The sequence below is a fragment of the Carcharodon carcharias genome, chromosome 5 (genome assembly GCF_017639515.1).
Source record: "Carcharodon carcharias isolate sCarCar2 chromosome 5, sCarCar2.pri, whole genome shotgun sequence".
Taxonomy (NCBI): Eukaryota; Metazoa; Chordata; class Chondrichthyes; order Lamniformes; family Lamnidae; genus Carcharodon; species Carcharodon carcharias.
Window position 1 is genome coordinate 29,171,622 of NC_054471.1, and position 17,818 is coordinate 29,189,439.

General features: G+C 46.8%; 1 protein-coding gene across 1 annotated transcript in view; it reads left to right on the forward strand.

Moving 5' to 3' along the window:
* Positions 1–17,818, forward strand: part of xdh (xanthine dehydrogenase) — a 94,822-nt gene that overhangs the window by 67,090 nt on the left and 9,914 nt on the right. The window contains exons 27-33 of the mRNA XM_041187331.1: positions 4,486–4,581; positions 10,395–10,523; positions 10,664–10,738; positions 12,510–12,562; positions 14,330–14,444; positions 17,042–17,107; positions 17,583–17,771. Of these exons, the coding sequence (XP_041043265.1) occupies positions 4,486–4,581; positions 10,395–10,523; positions 10,664–10,738; positions 12,510–12,562; positions 14,330–14,444; positions 17,042–17,107; positions 17,583–17,771 (723 nt within the window). The remainder of the gene's footprint in view (positions 1–4,485; positions 4,582–10,394; positions 10,524–10,663; positions 10,739–12,509; positions 12,563–14,329; positions 14,445–17,041; positions 17,108–17,582; positions 17,772–17,818) is intronic.

Below are 17,818 nucleotides of genomic sequence, written 5' to 3' on the forward strand. Positions count from 1 at the left end.
CAAAGACAGCAATCCTGCTCTGCATGTAGCAGAAGATGACTATAGTGCTGGGTACAAGGAGGAGCCGAAGGACCCTCTGGGTGAGGGGTAGGAGGCCGATATGCGGATCCCTATGGGAGGCAGGGAGGCATTAATTCTGAGAACTTTCAGCTAGGTAAGGAGTCAAGGCAATGGTAAGGGTAGCGCCACCTTAATGATCTTTCCTGATGAGGCAATCCTGTCACCCTTAAGTCAAGGTCCGAACTCTGAAATAAAGTTTGCAGCCCTTCCTCTGTGTCACAGTTGACTCCCAGGCCTATTCCCAGTCCAAAGCATGAAACCCACTAATGCCATTGCACATAATGAGACATTTTGATAAGGAAGTCAAATGTACAAATTAACCAGTGCACACATGCCAAGGAAACATAAGTCACCCATGACAACCTCTTTTCTGATCGTGGTCACTTAAACCTCCATCTGTGAGTGCTATGTCTTGGTACCCCAACCCCCAGCACCCCCTCCCCCCACCCTTCATTGGCAGCTGGATTGGAGGCACCTTACTGACTCTGAGGCCCCATCAGCCTTGATGACCTTGGTGGCTGTCCTCTGATCAGCAGAGCCCTGAGCAGGCCCCATCTGGGCAGGAGAGTCCAGCAGCATGACTGGGCACTCCTCCATCATCGCGCTTTCATCAGATGCAATGGTCACTGGAAGAGGGACTGAGGAGCTGTTGCCATCATCATAGATGCGAGCTATAGCTTGTCTGTCAACATGAGGTTGGTTTAACCTCCCTGTTCACCATTAAGGAACATGTAGCTAGCACAGTGACTCGGTACCTCATCCATATATCACACTGGCAATGACCTGCTGAGGTTGAACGCAACCCCAGAAACGCCTGGTTGAGTTCCTAGAGCTCTCCATGAGAGTTGCCACTCTCTCTATGGAGGAGGCAGGGTGTTCAGAGTTCCAGCTCAACCCAGTGCTCACACTCTGCATGGACTTCTCCAAGACAGAGACCATGGCATGCAGACCCTCAGGGATCTCTGCCAGATCTTCCCACATATCCTGCTGGACATCCAGCACCTGTCGCCTGATGGATGACTCCAGGGGCACATCACCTGCCTCAAGCTCAGCATCATCCTGGTCTCCAGCAGTCCTCTGATTGCCGGCGCCCTATGGACTCTCTGCCTCTACCAGCTTCTTAGGCGAGTGTGATGTGCCCTCACTACTGTGCAGCACCATCTGATCTGACATGCTAATGCCCTTCAATGTTTCTGCGCCGGTGCTTGGTGCAAGGGAGGGTGTGACATGGGCACAACTCCTCAGCGGTCAATGGAGGGTCCTTGGGGTCTGTGAGGATGGCACATCTGAGGCAGCAAGAGAGAACGTCAGTAGCTAACATCATTATGAAGTCACAGTGCATGCACTCTAGTAGCTTCTGACAATGGACAACTGCCTGATAGAGGCATTGTGAATGGACTATTGTTTTAAACATCTCATTCCAAATGCCGCTGCCATACATCCATTATACCCTCCCCCAGTCTCTTCCCTGTCCATAGGACTCTCACCTCATTGGAGTCTTACCGTCCTCTGAAACCCCTGCCTCTCCTTGACCTGTGGACCTGGCTCCATGCTCGCAGGCCATCTCCAGAGATTCCTCCTCCACCTGAGTCAAACCCAGGAGGTTGGGCACAGCTCCATCTGTTTGATTTCGTTCCAGAGCATTGACACCTCTTCTCCTGTAAGCACGAAAGTGCTTTCTTGAGTCTCCCCTCTACATGCCAGACCATGCCAGCATTCCTGCCCACCCCACCCCCCTACCACTGGAAAGAGACATAGGTGCAGGTGCCCACCGACACTGGCACACCACACCCTTGCATGCATCCAAGCCAAAGGGGTGCATTTTCAGTCTCTCAAGACACAGGAGTATGTGCCATTTGCCACTTTGCATTTCACGCCTGTGAGTGCCAACAAATCCTGCCACCCACTAAGGCATCTATACACAGTTCCAAACTCTCACCCTGGCAGAACACAGAAGGTCATTGAACCTTTTCCTGCACTGGAACCAAGTCTGGTGCACAACATCATGGCCGCTCACCTGGGCAGCCACCTCCGTCCAGGCCTTCTTGAGTTGGTAAGGAGGGTGCTCACTGCCTCCAGAAGGACACATAGGCATCCATCAGATCATGGGCATTTCCCTCCTGCCTGGCTTGGGAGGCAGGCCCTGAGGCCATAGTTACTGCTCTGGCAGAAAATATCCTTCCAGGCACTGACAGATTCACATACAGCTCCCTAAGGCTCTTGACCAGCTCTAGGCAGCCTCTCCACTTTTTAAATATTAGCCCCAACCCTCAAACTCCATTGGACCTGGTGTCCACCCTGCTCCCACCCTCACCAGCAACACTGAGCCAGCCTCAGCACATTTACACTGGCCATAAATTGGCCAGCCAGTGTGAAATCACGGTCAGGATATCATATCTGCTTCGCCAATCACAATCCCACGCCAAGCATAAGATTCAGGCCACACTTCTCTGCAGCCAAGATCAAGAGTCCAGAAGTTGCCTGCCAGGGTTTAGGACATCTGCCCTGGGCTGGAGTGGAACTTTCAGTCAGAGGGGGAGCATTCAGTGGTTGTAGTTCATAGGTAGGATAGAATAGAAGTTTGGATTAGGGAGGTGGTGGCGAAGTGGCATTGTCACTGGACTAGTAATGTAGAGACCCAGGGTAAGGCTCTGGGGACCCAAGTTCAAATCCCACCACAGCAGATGATGGAATTTGAGTTCAACAAAAATGTGGAATTAAAAGTCCAATGATAGCTGTGAAACCACTGTTGACTGTTATAAAAACCCACCTTTTTCACTAATGCCCTTTAGGGAAAGAAATCTGCTGTCCTTACTTGGCCTGGCTTATATGTGATTCAAAACCCAGAGTAATGTGGTTGGGTCTTAAATGCTCTCTGAACAAGGGCAATTAGGGATGGGCAATAAATGCTGGCCGAGCCAATGACACCCACACCTCATGAACAAATGAAAAAGAAGCAGCTGGGGGCTAAATTAAAAAGCAGAATCTCAAAGGTAATCTTTGGATTATTACCTGAGGGCATGAGCAAATTGGCAGAGGGAAAATAAGATTAGAAAGTTGACTCAGAGATTGGCGTGGGAGAAATGGGTTTTGATTCATAGGGCACTGACACCACTGGGGGAAATGGGAGCTGTACCGCTGTGACCATAGTTCTGATGAGTCATATAACTAGGGCAGTAGAGAGGGCTTTAAACTAAATAGTGGAGGAGAAGGATCAAGTGACGGAAGATGTGATAAAGTAAAGGGAGAGGGCAAGGCAAGAGAGCAAGGTAGCAATAAAGGGTGAGGATCAGAGCATGGCAGTAAGGGGCAGGGCATGCAAACTTAAGAGTGCACCAGCAGATAAGGCTAGGGGTGGCAAAAATAGTAAAAAGACAGGACTTAAAGGCTCTGTATCTGAGTGCACATGGCATTTTTAACAAAATGGATGAATTGTCAGCTCAAATAGAAATAAATATATATGACCTGAAAGCTATTGTGGAGACATGGCTACACGATGACAAAGGTTAGGACCTGAATATTAAAGGTTACATGACATTTAGGAGGGTTTGTACACAAAATGAGAACTTATTGTGGAAGCGGGTAACATGGATGTAGGATTAGTTAGCAAACAGGAAGCAGATAGTAAGCACAAATGGGTCATTTTCAGGTTGGCAAGATGTAATGAATGGAGTGCCACAGGGATCAGTGCTGGGGCTTCAATTATTTACAATCTATGTCAATGACTTGGACAAAGGGACCGAATGTATAGTTGCTAAATTTGCTGATCCATAAAGATAGGAGAGTAAGTTGTGAAGAGGATGTAAAGAGTCTGCAAAGGGGATAGATAGGTTAAATGAGTGGGGAAAAACAATTAGCAGATAGAATATAATATAGGAAAATGTGAAATTGTTCACATTGGCAGGAAGAATGGAAAAGCAGTATACTCTTTAAATGGAGAGAGATTGCAGAACTTAGTGGTAGAAAGGCATTTATGATTTGCTGTATGAATTGCAGGTTAGCATGCAAATACGGCAAGTGATTAGGAAGGCAAATGGAATGTTGTCATTTCTTGCAAAGGGAATGGAATATAAAGGTAGGGATGTTTTGCTACAGTTGTATAGGGTATTGATGAGACCACATCAGTGTACAGTTTTGATTTCCTTATCTAAAGAAGGACATAATTGCATTCGAAGCAGTTCAGAGAAGGTTCCCTCAACTGATTCCTGGAATGAAGGGGTTTCCTATGAGGAAAGGTTGGACAGGTTGGCCCTGTATCCATTGGAGTTTAGAAAAATGAGAGGTGATCCTATTGAAACATATAAGATCCTGAGGAGACTTGATAGGGTGGATGCTGAAAGTGTGTTGGGTGTAGGGAGGGTTCATCCCATTTGGTAACTTATTGCCTTAGCAGCAAATTGAACATCCTTCTGTGTTTTGTTTCAGGCGGGAGCTTTGGTCCTTATTTACACTGACGGCTCAGTCCTGCTAACTCATGGTGGGACTGAGATGGGACAAGGCCTCCACACCAAGATGGTGCAGGTATGAATGTAACAGAGACTCCTCAGAATAAAAACCAGAGTCAATATTCAGGGAATATTTGCTATTTTGTCTTTAATTTATTTTTATATTGCATCCCCATTTAAAACAAACAATGCAATGGAATGAAATTCACAAATCCTAATTGGCCTGAGTTTTTATCTGCTTTTCTGTGTCTCCAATGAGATTACCTGGCCTCTCTCTTTTGCCTTGTTCACCTTCATTGCTTTCCATTTCTCTCCTGGTATTTGACAAGGTGTTTACTAAAACTTGCTTTCACAGCATATTTCCTTCCTCTGTGACTGTCTGCGTCTCCGACTTACCCCACGTGGATTTCAACTGAAGTTTCATCCCTCATGTTTCGAACCCACCCAGAATTACAGATATCTCCGGGACATACAACACTCCTCGGACTGCTTTTCTCGTCGCATTCTGAGATCCACACTCAGTGCCATGCACCGCCAAATGAACACACTCAACCTCTTCCTCCAGCAGCACCAACACACCCTATTTATAAGCTTCCCGTGCCCCCAGTTTCATTTTATTCTTCGTCTCATCCGACACCTCAACAAGAAACTTTCGCTCTTCCTTTCAGGTGCAAAGGAGTGCAAGCTCCAACAACTCATCGACACCAACGCCCATCCAGGACCCTCCACCCTTGCCCGTCCCTCTGTCCCCATCCCGTCTTCCAAACCCAGCCCCGGCCGTGTATTCTCCATACCCCCTGACCTTCCCCTCTCTGATGCTGAATGTTCAGTGCTCATCAAAGGACTCAGTTTCATACCCTTACGCCCTCACCTCAATGAATTTCGGGCTCGGCATGATGCTGAACTCTTCTTCCGCCGCCTTTGTCTCCGGGCTCACTTCTTTGGGCAAGAGTCCTCTCCCTGTTTAATCCTTTTACCAGATCCTTTTACCCACCTCCAATATTCTCCCTCCACCTCGACCCCTCCCTCTGGATTCTTACCTTCTTTTGATCTTTTCACTGAGAACTGTCAACGTGACATCAGTCATCTCAATTTCTCTCCTCCTCTCACGCACTCTAACCTGTCTCTCTCTGAACTTGCTGCACTCCATTCTCTCAGGTCCAACCCTGACATTGTCATCAAACCTGTTGACAAGGGTGGTGCTGTTGTTGTCTGGTGCACTGATCTCTACCTCGCAGAGGCTGAGCGTCAACTCATAGTCACTTCCTCCTACCTCCCCCTGGACCATGACCCCACCACTGAACATCAAGCCATTGTTTCCAGAACTGTTACTGACCTCATCTCCTCTGGAGATCTTCCTTCTACAGCTTCCAACCTCATAGTATCCCAACCTCGGACTGCCCGCTTCTACCTCCTATCCAAAATCCACCATCAGGCCTGTCCCGGCAGACTGATCGTGTCAGCCTGTTCCTGCCCACGGAACTCATCTCTTGCCATCTTGACTCCATTCTCTCTCCCCTTGTACAGTCCCTTCCCACCTACATTCGCAATTCGTCTGACACCCTACATCATATCAACAATTTCCAGTTCCCTGGCCCCAACTGCCTTCTCTTCACCATGGACATCCAATCCCTCTACACCTCCATCCCCCACTGGGATGGTCTGATGGCTCTCCGCTTCTTCCTCAAACAGAAGCCCAAACAATCCCCATCCACCACTACTCTCCTCAGTCTGGCTGAACTTGTTCTCCTTAAACTCCTCTCAATTCCTCCAAAAAAAAGGTGTGGCTATGGGTACCCGCATGGACCCCAGTTATGCTTGTCTCTTTATGGGGTATGTGGAACATTCCTTGTTCCAGTCCTAATCAGGCCCCCTCCCACAACTCTTCATCCGGTGCATTGATGATTGCTTTGGTGCTGCTTCGTGCTCTCGTCTGGACCTGGAAAAATTTATTAATTTTGCTTCCAATCTCCACCCCTCCATCATCTTCACATGGTCTATCTCTGACACTTCCCTTCCTTTCCTTGACCTCTCTGCCTCAATTTCTGGTGATAGACTGTCCACCAATATTCATTACAAGCCTACCGACTCCCACAGCTACCTTGACTACAGCTCCTCACACCCCGCTTCCTGTAAGGACTCCATCCCATTCTCTCAGTTCCTTCACCTCTGTTCTGATGATGCCACTTTCAAAACAGTTCCTCTGACATGTCTTCCTTCTTCCTTAACCAAGGTTTTCCACCACGGTGGTTGACAGGGCCCTCAACCATGTCCGGCCCATCTCCTGCGCATCTGCCCTCATACATTCCTCTCCCTCCTAGAACCATGATAGGGTCCCCCTTGTCTTCACTTATCACCCCACCAGCCTCCGCATTCAAAGGATCATCCTCCACCATTTCCGCCAACTCCAGCATAATGTCACCGCCAAACACATCTTCCCTTCACCTACCCCCCCCCCACCCCCCCACTCCCGTCAGCATTCCGCAGGGATCGTTCCCTCCAGGACACCCTGGTCCACTCCTCCATCAGCCCCTTCACCTCAACCTCCTCCCATGGTACCTTCTCATGCAACTGCAGAAGGCGCAACACCTGCCTCTTTACTTCCCCTCTCCTCACCGTCCAAGGGCCCAAACACTCCTTTCAAGTGAAGCAGCATTTCACTTGCACTTCCCTCAATTTTGTCTACTGCATTCGCTGCTCCCAATGCGGTTTCCTCTACATTGGAAAGACCAAATGCAGACTGGCTGACCGCTTTGCAGAACACCTTCGGTCTGTCCGCAAGCATGACCCAGACCTCCCTGTCGCTTGCCACTTCAACACTCCACCCTGCTCCCATGCCCACGTGTCCGTCCTTGACCTGCTGCATTGTTCCAGTGAAGCTCAACTCAAAACTGGAGAAACGGCATCTCATCTTCCGACTAGGCCCTTTACAGCTTTCCAGACTGATTATTGAGTTCAACAACTTTAGATCATGAACTCTCTCCTCCATCCACCCCCCCTTTCCGATCCCCCTTTTTTCCAATAATTTATATAGATTTTTCTTTTCCCACCTATTTCCATTATTTTTAAATGTATTTCGATCCATTGCTTTATCTCTACCTTTTAGCCTATTTTGATCCCTTCCCCCCATACCACCCCCACTAGGGCTATCTGTACCTTGCTCGTCCTGCTTTCTACCCTTAATGTCACCTATTAGCACACTTATTATCTAATATCAACACCGTCAACACCTCTTTGTCCTTTTATCTATGACATCTTTTGGCTATCTCCACCTATCACTGGCCCTCAATCTGGCTCTATTTGTGTCACCCCCCCTTTAAACCAGCTTATCTTTCACCTCTCTTCTATTTTTCCTTAGTTCTGTTGAAGAGTCACACGGACTTGAAATATTAACTGTGTTCCGCTCCGCAGATGCTGTCAGACCTACTGAGTTTTTCCAGGTATTTTTATTTTTGTTTTTATTTAAGATTACCTGGCTACTGGGTTGGGTAGCGAGTGCATGTATTGTGGTGCAGAGGACATCCCAATTATATGGAACAAGAGGGTTAGGCCAGTGGGATTTTTCCATTTATCATTGTTTGTATGCTAACAGATTTCCAAAGGTATTTATTTTGTGGCCCTTTCCTTTGGATACGACCCACTGACCTGTCCTAACTTGGTCCCTCTAACATTTCTAAAAAGGAGACACCTTAATACCGGGGCAATTCTCCCCATGCCTTGGCCAACACTGTGGCCTGAATTTTTGCAGAGTTGTGAAGACTCCATGAAGCTTCTAAAATGGAGGCCAGGATCCAGATGCAAACGTCCTGTCCCCATTCCTGAAATATCAAATTTTTGCAGTTGAAGAAAGTGGTTCATGATTCACACATGACGGAAAAACGAACTCAGCAGAGCCATTTTAACTCAGTGCTGTTGCAAAGGCTTTCACCAATGGTGTGGGTGTCATAAATTTAAGGACTGGGCAAAAATAATCTTGAAGAGCAGATAAGGTCTGTATAACTGTCCTGACCTGAGGTTATCTAAACAGCCAGCCCTCTAAAAATAAAAATGCTGTGTGCATCAATGAGAGATTTTTAAAAAACTATTCTAGCACATTCAATCGTTGTTTGTTGACATTTTCCTAAGGGATCTTTATGAATGCTTGGCTGTTTTCCAAAAGGTATAATTATCTCAGCATGTGATTCTGAGTTCACAGTTTCATTGGCAAATTAAAGAGGCTTTCTTTGATGTGGGGCGTGAAAACAGAAGTTTGTTTTTGTGAAAAATTAGCACTTGTGATTTTTTAAAAAACATTTGAATGGACTTTCACAAGTGGGCATTTTATTACTATCCACCCTATAAGGTGAAATTTATATTAGAATTTTAGAACTTTATTTAATCTCCACATAGCTCCTGAGATCTGTCCAGAGTGGTTTCTGGGTGAGTTGGCATGAGCTGGTATGGGTGCATAAAGGGCCATGACGGACTGGTGGGAATGAGGAGGTGTGAGGGGTAAGGGATATAGGGCCTAAAACCTTACAACACAACTGGGGCAAAGTCCCAGAGAATGAAGGTGGGCTATCAAACCAGCCCGCTTCAGCACTCGCTCCAGTGGCCGTTGATGTTCTCCTTCCAAAGTTGTTGGGCCTAACTCTATTCCGTACCTGCCCCCTACAACCCCATCCCCTACAATCCGGGGAGCCTTATGGGTGGCCTTTTTTCTGAGCCAATTATAGTGAACCATGAAATTTCGTGACACAAGTAGCAAAAATTTGGGCCTCAGTCTCCTAATCAACAGAGGCAAAAATAGATTTATTGGTTATTGGTCATTCACTTAGTGGTTGTTCTAGAGGCAAGATAAGGAGGGGTTTTTTTTCACTCAGCGAACTGCTGTGATTTGGAATGCACTGCTTGGAAGATTGCTGGAAACAGATTCAGTAGTAACTTTCAAAAGGGAATTGGATAAATATTTAAGAAGGGAAAATTTTTGAGGGTAAACAGAAAGGACAGGGAAAGTGGGACTAACCGAATAGCTCATTCAAAGTGGTGGCATGTGTATAATGGGCCGAATGGCCTCTTTCTGTCCTGTGATTCTAACATATTGCCCCCAGCAGAACCTCCCAGATTCACGACTTATAACCACTATGAACAACAAGGCAGTGATCTGGTGGGCACACCTTCAAGATTCCCTTCCAGATCACATATCCCATCCTGACTTGGACACATTAGACGCTTTGTCCATTCTTGCTGGGCCAAAATGCAGGAATTCCTGATTTAACCATGATGGTGGAAGCAGCAGTAAGGCCAGAGAGCACAACATTTTTCTTAAATTCTTTTCACAGATTGTGGGCTTCACTGACCAGGCCAGCATTTTATTGCCCATCCCTAATTACCCTTGAGAAGGTGTTGGTGAGCTGCCCTTTGAACCTCTGCAGTGAGGTTTTTATTTAATTGTGCTGTAGGAACACCCACAGCGCTGTTAGGAAGGGAGGTCTAGGATTTTGACCCAGCGACAGTGAAGGAACGGCGATATATTTCCAAGTCAGGATGGTGAGTGGCTGGGAGGGGAATTTGTAGATGGTGGTGTTCCCACCTATCTGCTGCCCTTGTCCTCCTAGGTGGAGAGGTAGTGGGTTTGGAACGTGCTATCGAAGGAGCCTTGGTGATTTGCTGAGAGGTAACAACCATCGGAGATGCAAGATCGGTATCTAGCCCATCAGTTCAAGAAGGTCCATCTCTCACACCATCTCAGGGCAACTGGAGATGGGCAATAAATATTTGGTCTACCAGTGATGCCCACATCCCAAGAACAAACAGAGAGAAACCTAAAAGCCTACACTAGGTCTAGAGCTGCTATGGTCTGAAATATTTAAGTAAATGATTAGCTTTTTGAATATTCTTTCTATTTAGGTTGCCAGTAAAGCTCTGGGAATTCCAATCTCCAAGATTCACATCTCTGAGACAAGCACCAACACCGTCCCGAACACAAGCCCGACAGCGGCTTCTGTAAGCTCTGACCTGAATGGAATGGCTATTCATGTAAGAATTCAACCTTGGAAAACCTCTTGCCTTTGTTAAAAGAAATTCTTCAGGCTACATGATTGCACTTGAAGCCGCTTCCCAAAAACAAATAGTGATTCAAACTCATCTAACAACCCAATGATGACTGTTTGTTTCAGGACGCATGCCAGATCCTTCTGAGAAGACTGGAACCGTTTAAGCTCGCCAATCCAAAGGGGACCTGGGAGCAATGGGTAGGTACAACATAATTCGGTGCAATGGCCTTTCATTCTGATTAACACCTCTCGTTTCTTCGATGACATAATTTGGAATTTTGCAGTTGTGAGAAGCGAGGCTCTTTACAGGTAACACTTGCTCCAGGTAATCTCCTGCACTGGTTTTGATTGTTTGAGCAGGTCGTAGAGGAACCTTCCCCAATTTTTCCTTACTGCCCCTTGGTTTTCCCTCTACTCTTATCTGAGAGACTTTTCTTCGTCATCTCTTTCAGCGATTCTAACCTACTCTTCAACCCCTCCCATTACCCATCCTAGATTTCTGACGGTTTTCTATAGTTTTGTTACACCTGGGGCAGAACTTGTAGGTCGATGTGTGGGTGCGCACCCGACCCGATCAGACGTGTAATCGCGCAAGATGGCGTCGGGCGAACCTCCCGTGTCATCCCGCACTGGCATGATATTTTGGTCAGCGGGCACACGCAACTGTCGGAAGTGCGCCCGCTAACAATTAAGAAGACAATTGAAGTTGTTAAAGCTCCAACTGTCCCCGACTTTTTGTGGTCAATCCAACCTCACGGTTGACGGACGGGCGAATCTGCCAGGCAGACTTTGCATTTTTGACGAAACTTCATCCAAAGGCAGGATGAGGTTTCTGATATTAAATTAAAAAAAAAAAATGTACATATATATATGGGCAGAATTTTCATCATGTTTATATTCAGGTGACTGATTCTGATGCGTGGACATTTTTCTCGTGACTTTAAAACCTTTATTTAACTGTTTTAAATTCTTCAGCTCCCTCGAGGCAGCCCTTTGCCTTTGGGGAACTTTTATTCAGCGCTCGCCCTCGCCCGCGCCCACGCTTCTGTCAGCGCCTGCCCCCACCCCGGCGGCGCTGAGCATTTCAGCGCACGTTTCACGCTGGTTGTCCGTTAATTAGCCAGCCAGCTTGAAATCGTGGTCAGGGGCCGATTGCAGGTGGCCTTTCGTTCCCTGGCTGCTCCCTGGCACCCGCACGCTGACCTAAAACTCCTGCCCCTGGCTTCACCTTGCAATTCCCATGGAAGCCTCAGTTTACTGTAAACTTATTTTTAGGCTCGAAGCTCCATTCTTTGATGTGCTGCCTTTTTTACCAAATGGGGAACGTGATTGTTTTGTACTCTGTGCATCGCCCCTTTGAAGGATGTCCTGCTGCTGGTGCAGCAGGTCCAGGAAGGAGGTCCTGGTATGATATCCCCGCTGGTTACCCCTTGACCCCTGCAAGCAAACCTCTACCCCTGACAGTGTCTAACATGAGGCCCACAAACATTTGGTGTGGCTGAGGTAAACCATGTGGTTCATAAGAGCATAAGGAGAGGCCTTATGACCCCTTGTGCCTGCTGAGTCATTAAGATCAGAAAGATCATGTCAATTTTCAGCTTCGACTCCACTTTCCTGACCTATGCCCATATCCCTTACTTCCCTTAGTGTCCAAAAATCTATTGATGCCAGCCTTGAATAAACTCAATGACTAAGCACTCATGGTTCGAAGGGCAGAGAATTCCAAAGGTTCACAAATAACCTTCTGAGTGAAGAAATGTCTCCTCACCTCAGTCTTAAATGGCCCATCCCTTATCCTGAGACTGTGACTCTGTGTTTTAGAGTATGAAGTAAATCATCAGTTCTGTAATACACTGCAGCAAATTGCCTACAGGACTGACCCATCGTAAGATATATGGCCGACCTGGACTTTAAACCTGTGGGAGAGATCCTTAACTTTCTTATTTGATTCTGTATTGTCTTCCCCTAGATCTCCGCAGCTTATATGGACAGAGTGAGCCTGTCAGCGGCCGGATTCTACAAGTAAATGCCTATGTCTGCTTACAGTTTGTTGATTTACAGCTGGTCCAGCCCCTGAGATAGACAAATTTATAAAATGGGCAGACATGTATGGCAGATGAATTTCAATGCAGAATACAGTGGTGCAAATTGCAGCATTTTAGGAGATAGAATGAGGAGCAGCAAATGGTACCATTTTAGAGGGGTTGCAGGAAGAGAGAGACCTTGAGGGTGTCTGTACACACATCTTTGCAGGAATGGTTGGGAATGAGTGGGTTGTCTTATGAGGAAAGGTTGGACAGACCAGACTTGTTTCCACTGGAGTTTAGAGGAGTAAGGGATGACTTGATTGAAGTATACAAGATCCTGAACGACCTTGACAAGGTGGACATAGAAAGGATGCTTCCTCTTGTGGGTGAGTCCAGAACTAGGGGGCACTGTTTTAAAATTAGGGGGTGCCCTTTTAGGACAGAGATGAGGAGAATTTTTTTCTCTCAGAGCGTTGTGCGACTTTGGAATTCTCTGCCTCAGAAGGTGGTGGAGGTAGGGTCATTGAATATTTTTAAGGCAGAGGTAGATAGATTCCTGTTGGGCAAGGGAATCAAAGGTTATCAGGGGCAGATGGGAACGTGGCACTCAAAACACAAACAGATCAGCCATGACCTTATTGAATGGCAGAACAGGTTCCAGGGGCCGAATGGCCCTATTTCGTATGTTCATATAAGACTATTTTTTAAAAAGTACACAAGATCCTTGACTGCACAAATAGAGGCACAGAATACAAAAACTAGAATGCTAAATCTCTATAAATCATGGGTTGGGCCCAGCTGGAGGATTGTATCTAATTTAGGGCTACAGACTTTGGGAGGGATGATGAGACCTTGGAGAGAGGAGACTTACTAGAATAGTTCCAGTGAAGAGGAATTTCTGTTATGTGGACACACTAGTGAAGTTGGAATTGTACACTTCGAACAAATAAGGTCACAAGGAGATTTGATGGAAGTGTTCAATGTTATGAAGAGTTTTGATGGAGTGGATAGGAAGAAACTGTTTCCACTGGCAGGAGGGTTTCTTTTATACTTTCACGGGACATGGGCGTCGCTGGCCAGGCCAGTATTGCCCATCCCTAACTGCCCTTGAGAAAGTGGTGGGTAACCAGGCGGCACAGATTCAATGTAACCGGCAGGAGGGGAGAACTTTCTTTACGCAGCGAGTTGGTGTGACCTGAGTGCACTGCAGCTGGAAAGATGGTGGAAGCAGCAGGCTGATTCACTGAGGTTTGAAAAGCAAATTGAAGAGGAAAAGGGTTTTTTGCAGGACGATGGGGAAAGTGCAGCCAAGTAGCATTAAGGTTGAGAAATCTTTCAGAGAGCCGGCACAGGCACAATGGCCGGGATTTTCCAGCCCCTCCCACCAGTGGGACCTTCCGGTCCCGCCGAAGTGAATGGAAGTTTGAATGGCCTGCCTCACTGGGGCCAGGAAATCCTGGCCAATGAGCCGAATCTTTGCTGTATCATTCTATGAATGATCCAGTGTTTGACAGAGGTGGCACCTGCAGTAAATCTCTGTAGGCAAGTGGAGAGTATTCCACTTGGGCCTTCTAGATGATGGACAGGCTTTGGGGAGCCAGGACGTGAGTTACTCACCGCAGGATTCCAAGCCTCTGATTGATCGGGTGATGAGGAGTAATGTTTTAATAAAGTGTGTGAATGGTTCTGCTGGGCTTGGCTAAGAGTTGCAAAGAGTCATGATTTGGGAAGGTACTGACACAAGTTGGTGTTCCTCAAACAGGATTCCTGACCTGAACTATGACCCGGAGAAGAACGAAGGAAGGGCTTTCAATTATTATAGCTATGGTGTGGCTTGCTCTGAGGTTGAAATTGACTGCCTCACTGGGGATCACAAGGTAAGTACCCAACAACAAAAATTTGAATTTATATAGCACCTTTAACATAGTAAAATGTCCCAAGGCACTACCACGGAGCATTACTGAACAAAATTTGACGGCAAGCCACCCAAAGGTTTTGTCAAAGAGGTAGGCTTTAAGGAGTGTTTTTAAGAAAGATAGATAGGTGGAGATGTTTAGGGAGGAAGTTCTGGAGTTTGGGGCCTTGACAGCTGAAGGCAGGACCAGCAATGGTGGAACAATGAAAATTGAGGATGAGCAAAAGGCCCAAAGTGCATGAGCGCAGATATCTCTGAGGATTATGGGGCTGGGGGAAGATTACAGGGATAGGGAGGGATGAGGCCATGGTGGGATTTGAAAACAGTGATGAGAATTTTAAAATCAAGGCATGAGTTAACCAGGAGTCAATAAAGGTCAGCGAGTACAACGGTGATAGCTAAATGGCACTTGGTGCAAGTTGGATGACCTCAGGTTCACAGAGGGTAGAAAATGAGAGACCAGCATATTGTGGGTAATGATGTTGGTAAATTCACCATGATCTGTGGAAAAGAAAGAAACAAAGGCTTGCATTTATATGACGCCATTCACAACCATCAGAGATAGATGGGAATGTGGAATTTGAAACACAAACAGATCAGCCATGATATTATTGAATGTCGAAGCAGGCTCAAGAGGCCTAATGGCCTACTTCTGCTCCAATTTCGTATGTTCATATCAGACATCTCAATGTACTTTTGTCAATGAAGTACATTTTTTGAAGCATTGTCATTCTTCTAATATAACAAATGTGGCAGTCAATATGGGCACAGCAAGTTCCCTCAAACAGCAAGGTAAGAATGACCAGATAATCTGTTTTTGTAAGGTCAGCTGAGAGATAATTATTGAACTAGCATTGGAAATAGCTCCATCTCTCTTCTTGAGAAGAGTGCTGTGGGATCTTTCACATTCACCTGAAAGGGCAGGCAGGGCCTCACTTTAACATGCTATCTGAAAGAGGACACCTCTGACATTGCAGCCTTCCCTCAGTACTGCACTGGAGTGTCTGCCTAGATTTTGTTATCAAGTCCCTGGAGTGGGTCTTGAACCCACAACCTCCTGACTCAGAGGTAAATGTTCTACCTATTGTTATACCTTACCATAAAGTTACTTAATATTAGAGCAACTGTCAAATGTACTTGAAGTGAACTTCAATCATATGCACACAACTGCACACCTGGCCAGTGAACAGGGCAAGGAGCTGCACCAAACAAAATTAAAGTACTTCAGCAACTCACCACGGCTCCTTAGACGGAACCTTCCAAACCCACAAACACTACCATCTAGAAGGATAAGGGCAGCAGATAGATGGGAACACCACCACCTGGAAGTTCCCCTCCAAGCCACTCACCACCCTGACTTGGAAATATATCGCCATTCCTTCACTGTCCCTGGAACTCCCTCCCTGACAGCACTGTGGGTGTACCTACACCACAGGGACTGCAGCGGTTCAAGAAGGTAGCTCACCACCACCTTCTCAAGAGCAATTAGAGATGGGCAATAAATTCTGGTGTACCCATTGATGCCAGATCTCAAAAAGGAATTATAAAAAACAATGCTTATCTAGTGTGTGGTAAACACTTCAAGAAACAATGTGTGGATTGGGGCTGTTGAGGTGGTCGCTCTGTGTTATTTAAATTAACCTGTTCACTGTTGCAGGGTTTGTAAATTATGTGACTGATGCTGGTTAATGTTTCTTTAGATGTGAGTGAAGGGCCTTGATATCAATCTACTCTCTGGGCTGGATTTTGCAGGGAACCATTTTCCCCGATACTCAACTAAAATGTCAGTCGGAAGCCGGCCCACCAATAAGACATCAGCCCCGCAGCCATTTTACACTGGGAGCAGTGTTAATTGACTCAGGGTGAGACTTGCGCCTCCATCTGGTTAGGAAGTTCTGCCTTAGAGAGCTCCCAGCCAATCCAATTATTCATACCCAGTGGTTGTCGCCGCTGGGACTGCAGGCGGTCTCTGACTAAGTGCAGGTTATGGAGCCGGAATTCACGGTAAGCCCGAATATCGGCAGGGCCTGGCTAATAGACCCCAGCGTGAGGGTGAGGGGGTTGGGGAGCAGAATTTGAGGGGCCGGGGGGAGGCTTAAAGAGGGGATATACCTGGGGGAGTGCCTCCAATGGGCAAAGAGGGACCTCCAAAGCAGGCCCCCCTCTGCCCCCTTGCCCGGCACCAGCCTATACAGTAAAAGCTGCCAGGCTACCCACCTGGCGTGAGCCTACCATGGGTAAAATAGTAGCGGAGGTTGAATGAGGCTCTCAGTTGGTCATGTAATAGGCCCAAGGGCAATCAGGTTGCCTGATGATGTCTCCATCGCCCTTCGTAAAATGGGAGGTCAGGGGTGGGTGGGAAGGTGGTGGGAAGGCCATGCACTGCATTTTATGAGCCCCCCACAGCCCCCCCATCCCCTCCTCCCATCCCACTGTCAATGACACCAGCTGGGAGCCTTAAAGCCAGCCTTATATCTCCGTGTAAAGGAGTGTGGGTCCAGGTGGTTTAGTGTCACATTCGAAGCACAGGTCTTCACTCCTGAATATCCTTGATTTCAGAACCTTCGCACTGACATCGTCATGGACGTGGGGCTTAGCCTGAACCCTGCGGTGGACATTGGGCAGGTGAGGTACCTTGGCATCGTGAGGAATGTTATCCCTGAGTCTGTGACAGGGGCAGTGGGGAAAGCAAAAAAAAAACAAAAGATGGAAAGAAAGAATGACTGACTTGCATTCCTGGAGCACTCTCATGAGATCAGGATGTCCCAAATCATGTCGCAGCCAATGCTTTTTGAAGTATGGTTACTGTAGCTAATGTAGGAAACACAGCAGCCAATTTGTGCACAGCAAGCTCCCACAAAGAGCAATATGATAATGAGCAGATAATAGTAACATTGGTTGAGAGATAATTATTAGCTCAGGACACCAAAGACAACTCCCTTGCTCTTCTTCAAAATAATGGCACAGGATCTCTTACATCCACCAGATAGGGCAAAGGGTTTAACATATATTTTGAAAGATGAAAGGGAGGGTGGATGGGAATAATGTCAGTGTTTGCAAGTAGACTAATTTAGTGACTCTCTCTCTCTCTATTGCTCAGGTGGAGGGAGGCTTCATGCAGGGCCTTGGTTACTTTGCTATGGAGGAACTGCGCTATTCACCAGAAGGTGTCCTGTACACCCGGGGACCAGGAATGTACAAGATCCCATCAGCCAGTGACATCCCAACACAATTCAATGTATCCCTCCTTCGGGAATCTCCGAATAGAAAAGCTATCTATTCTTCCAAGGTAACTCACTCTTTATTCATTCTTTAACAAGTAGAATGAAGGAAGTA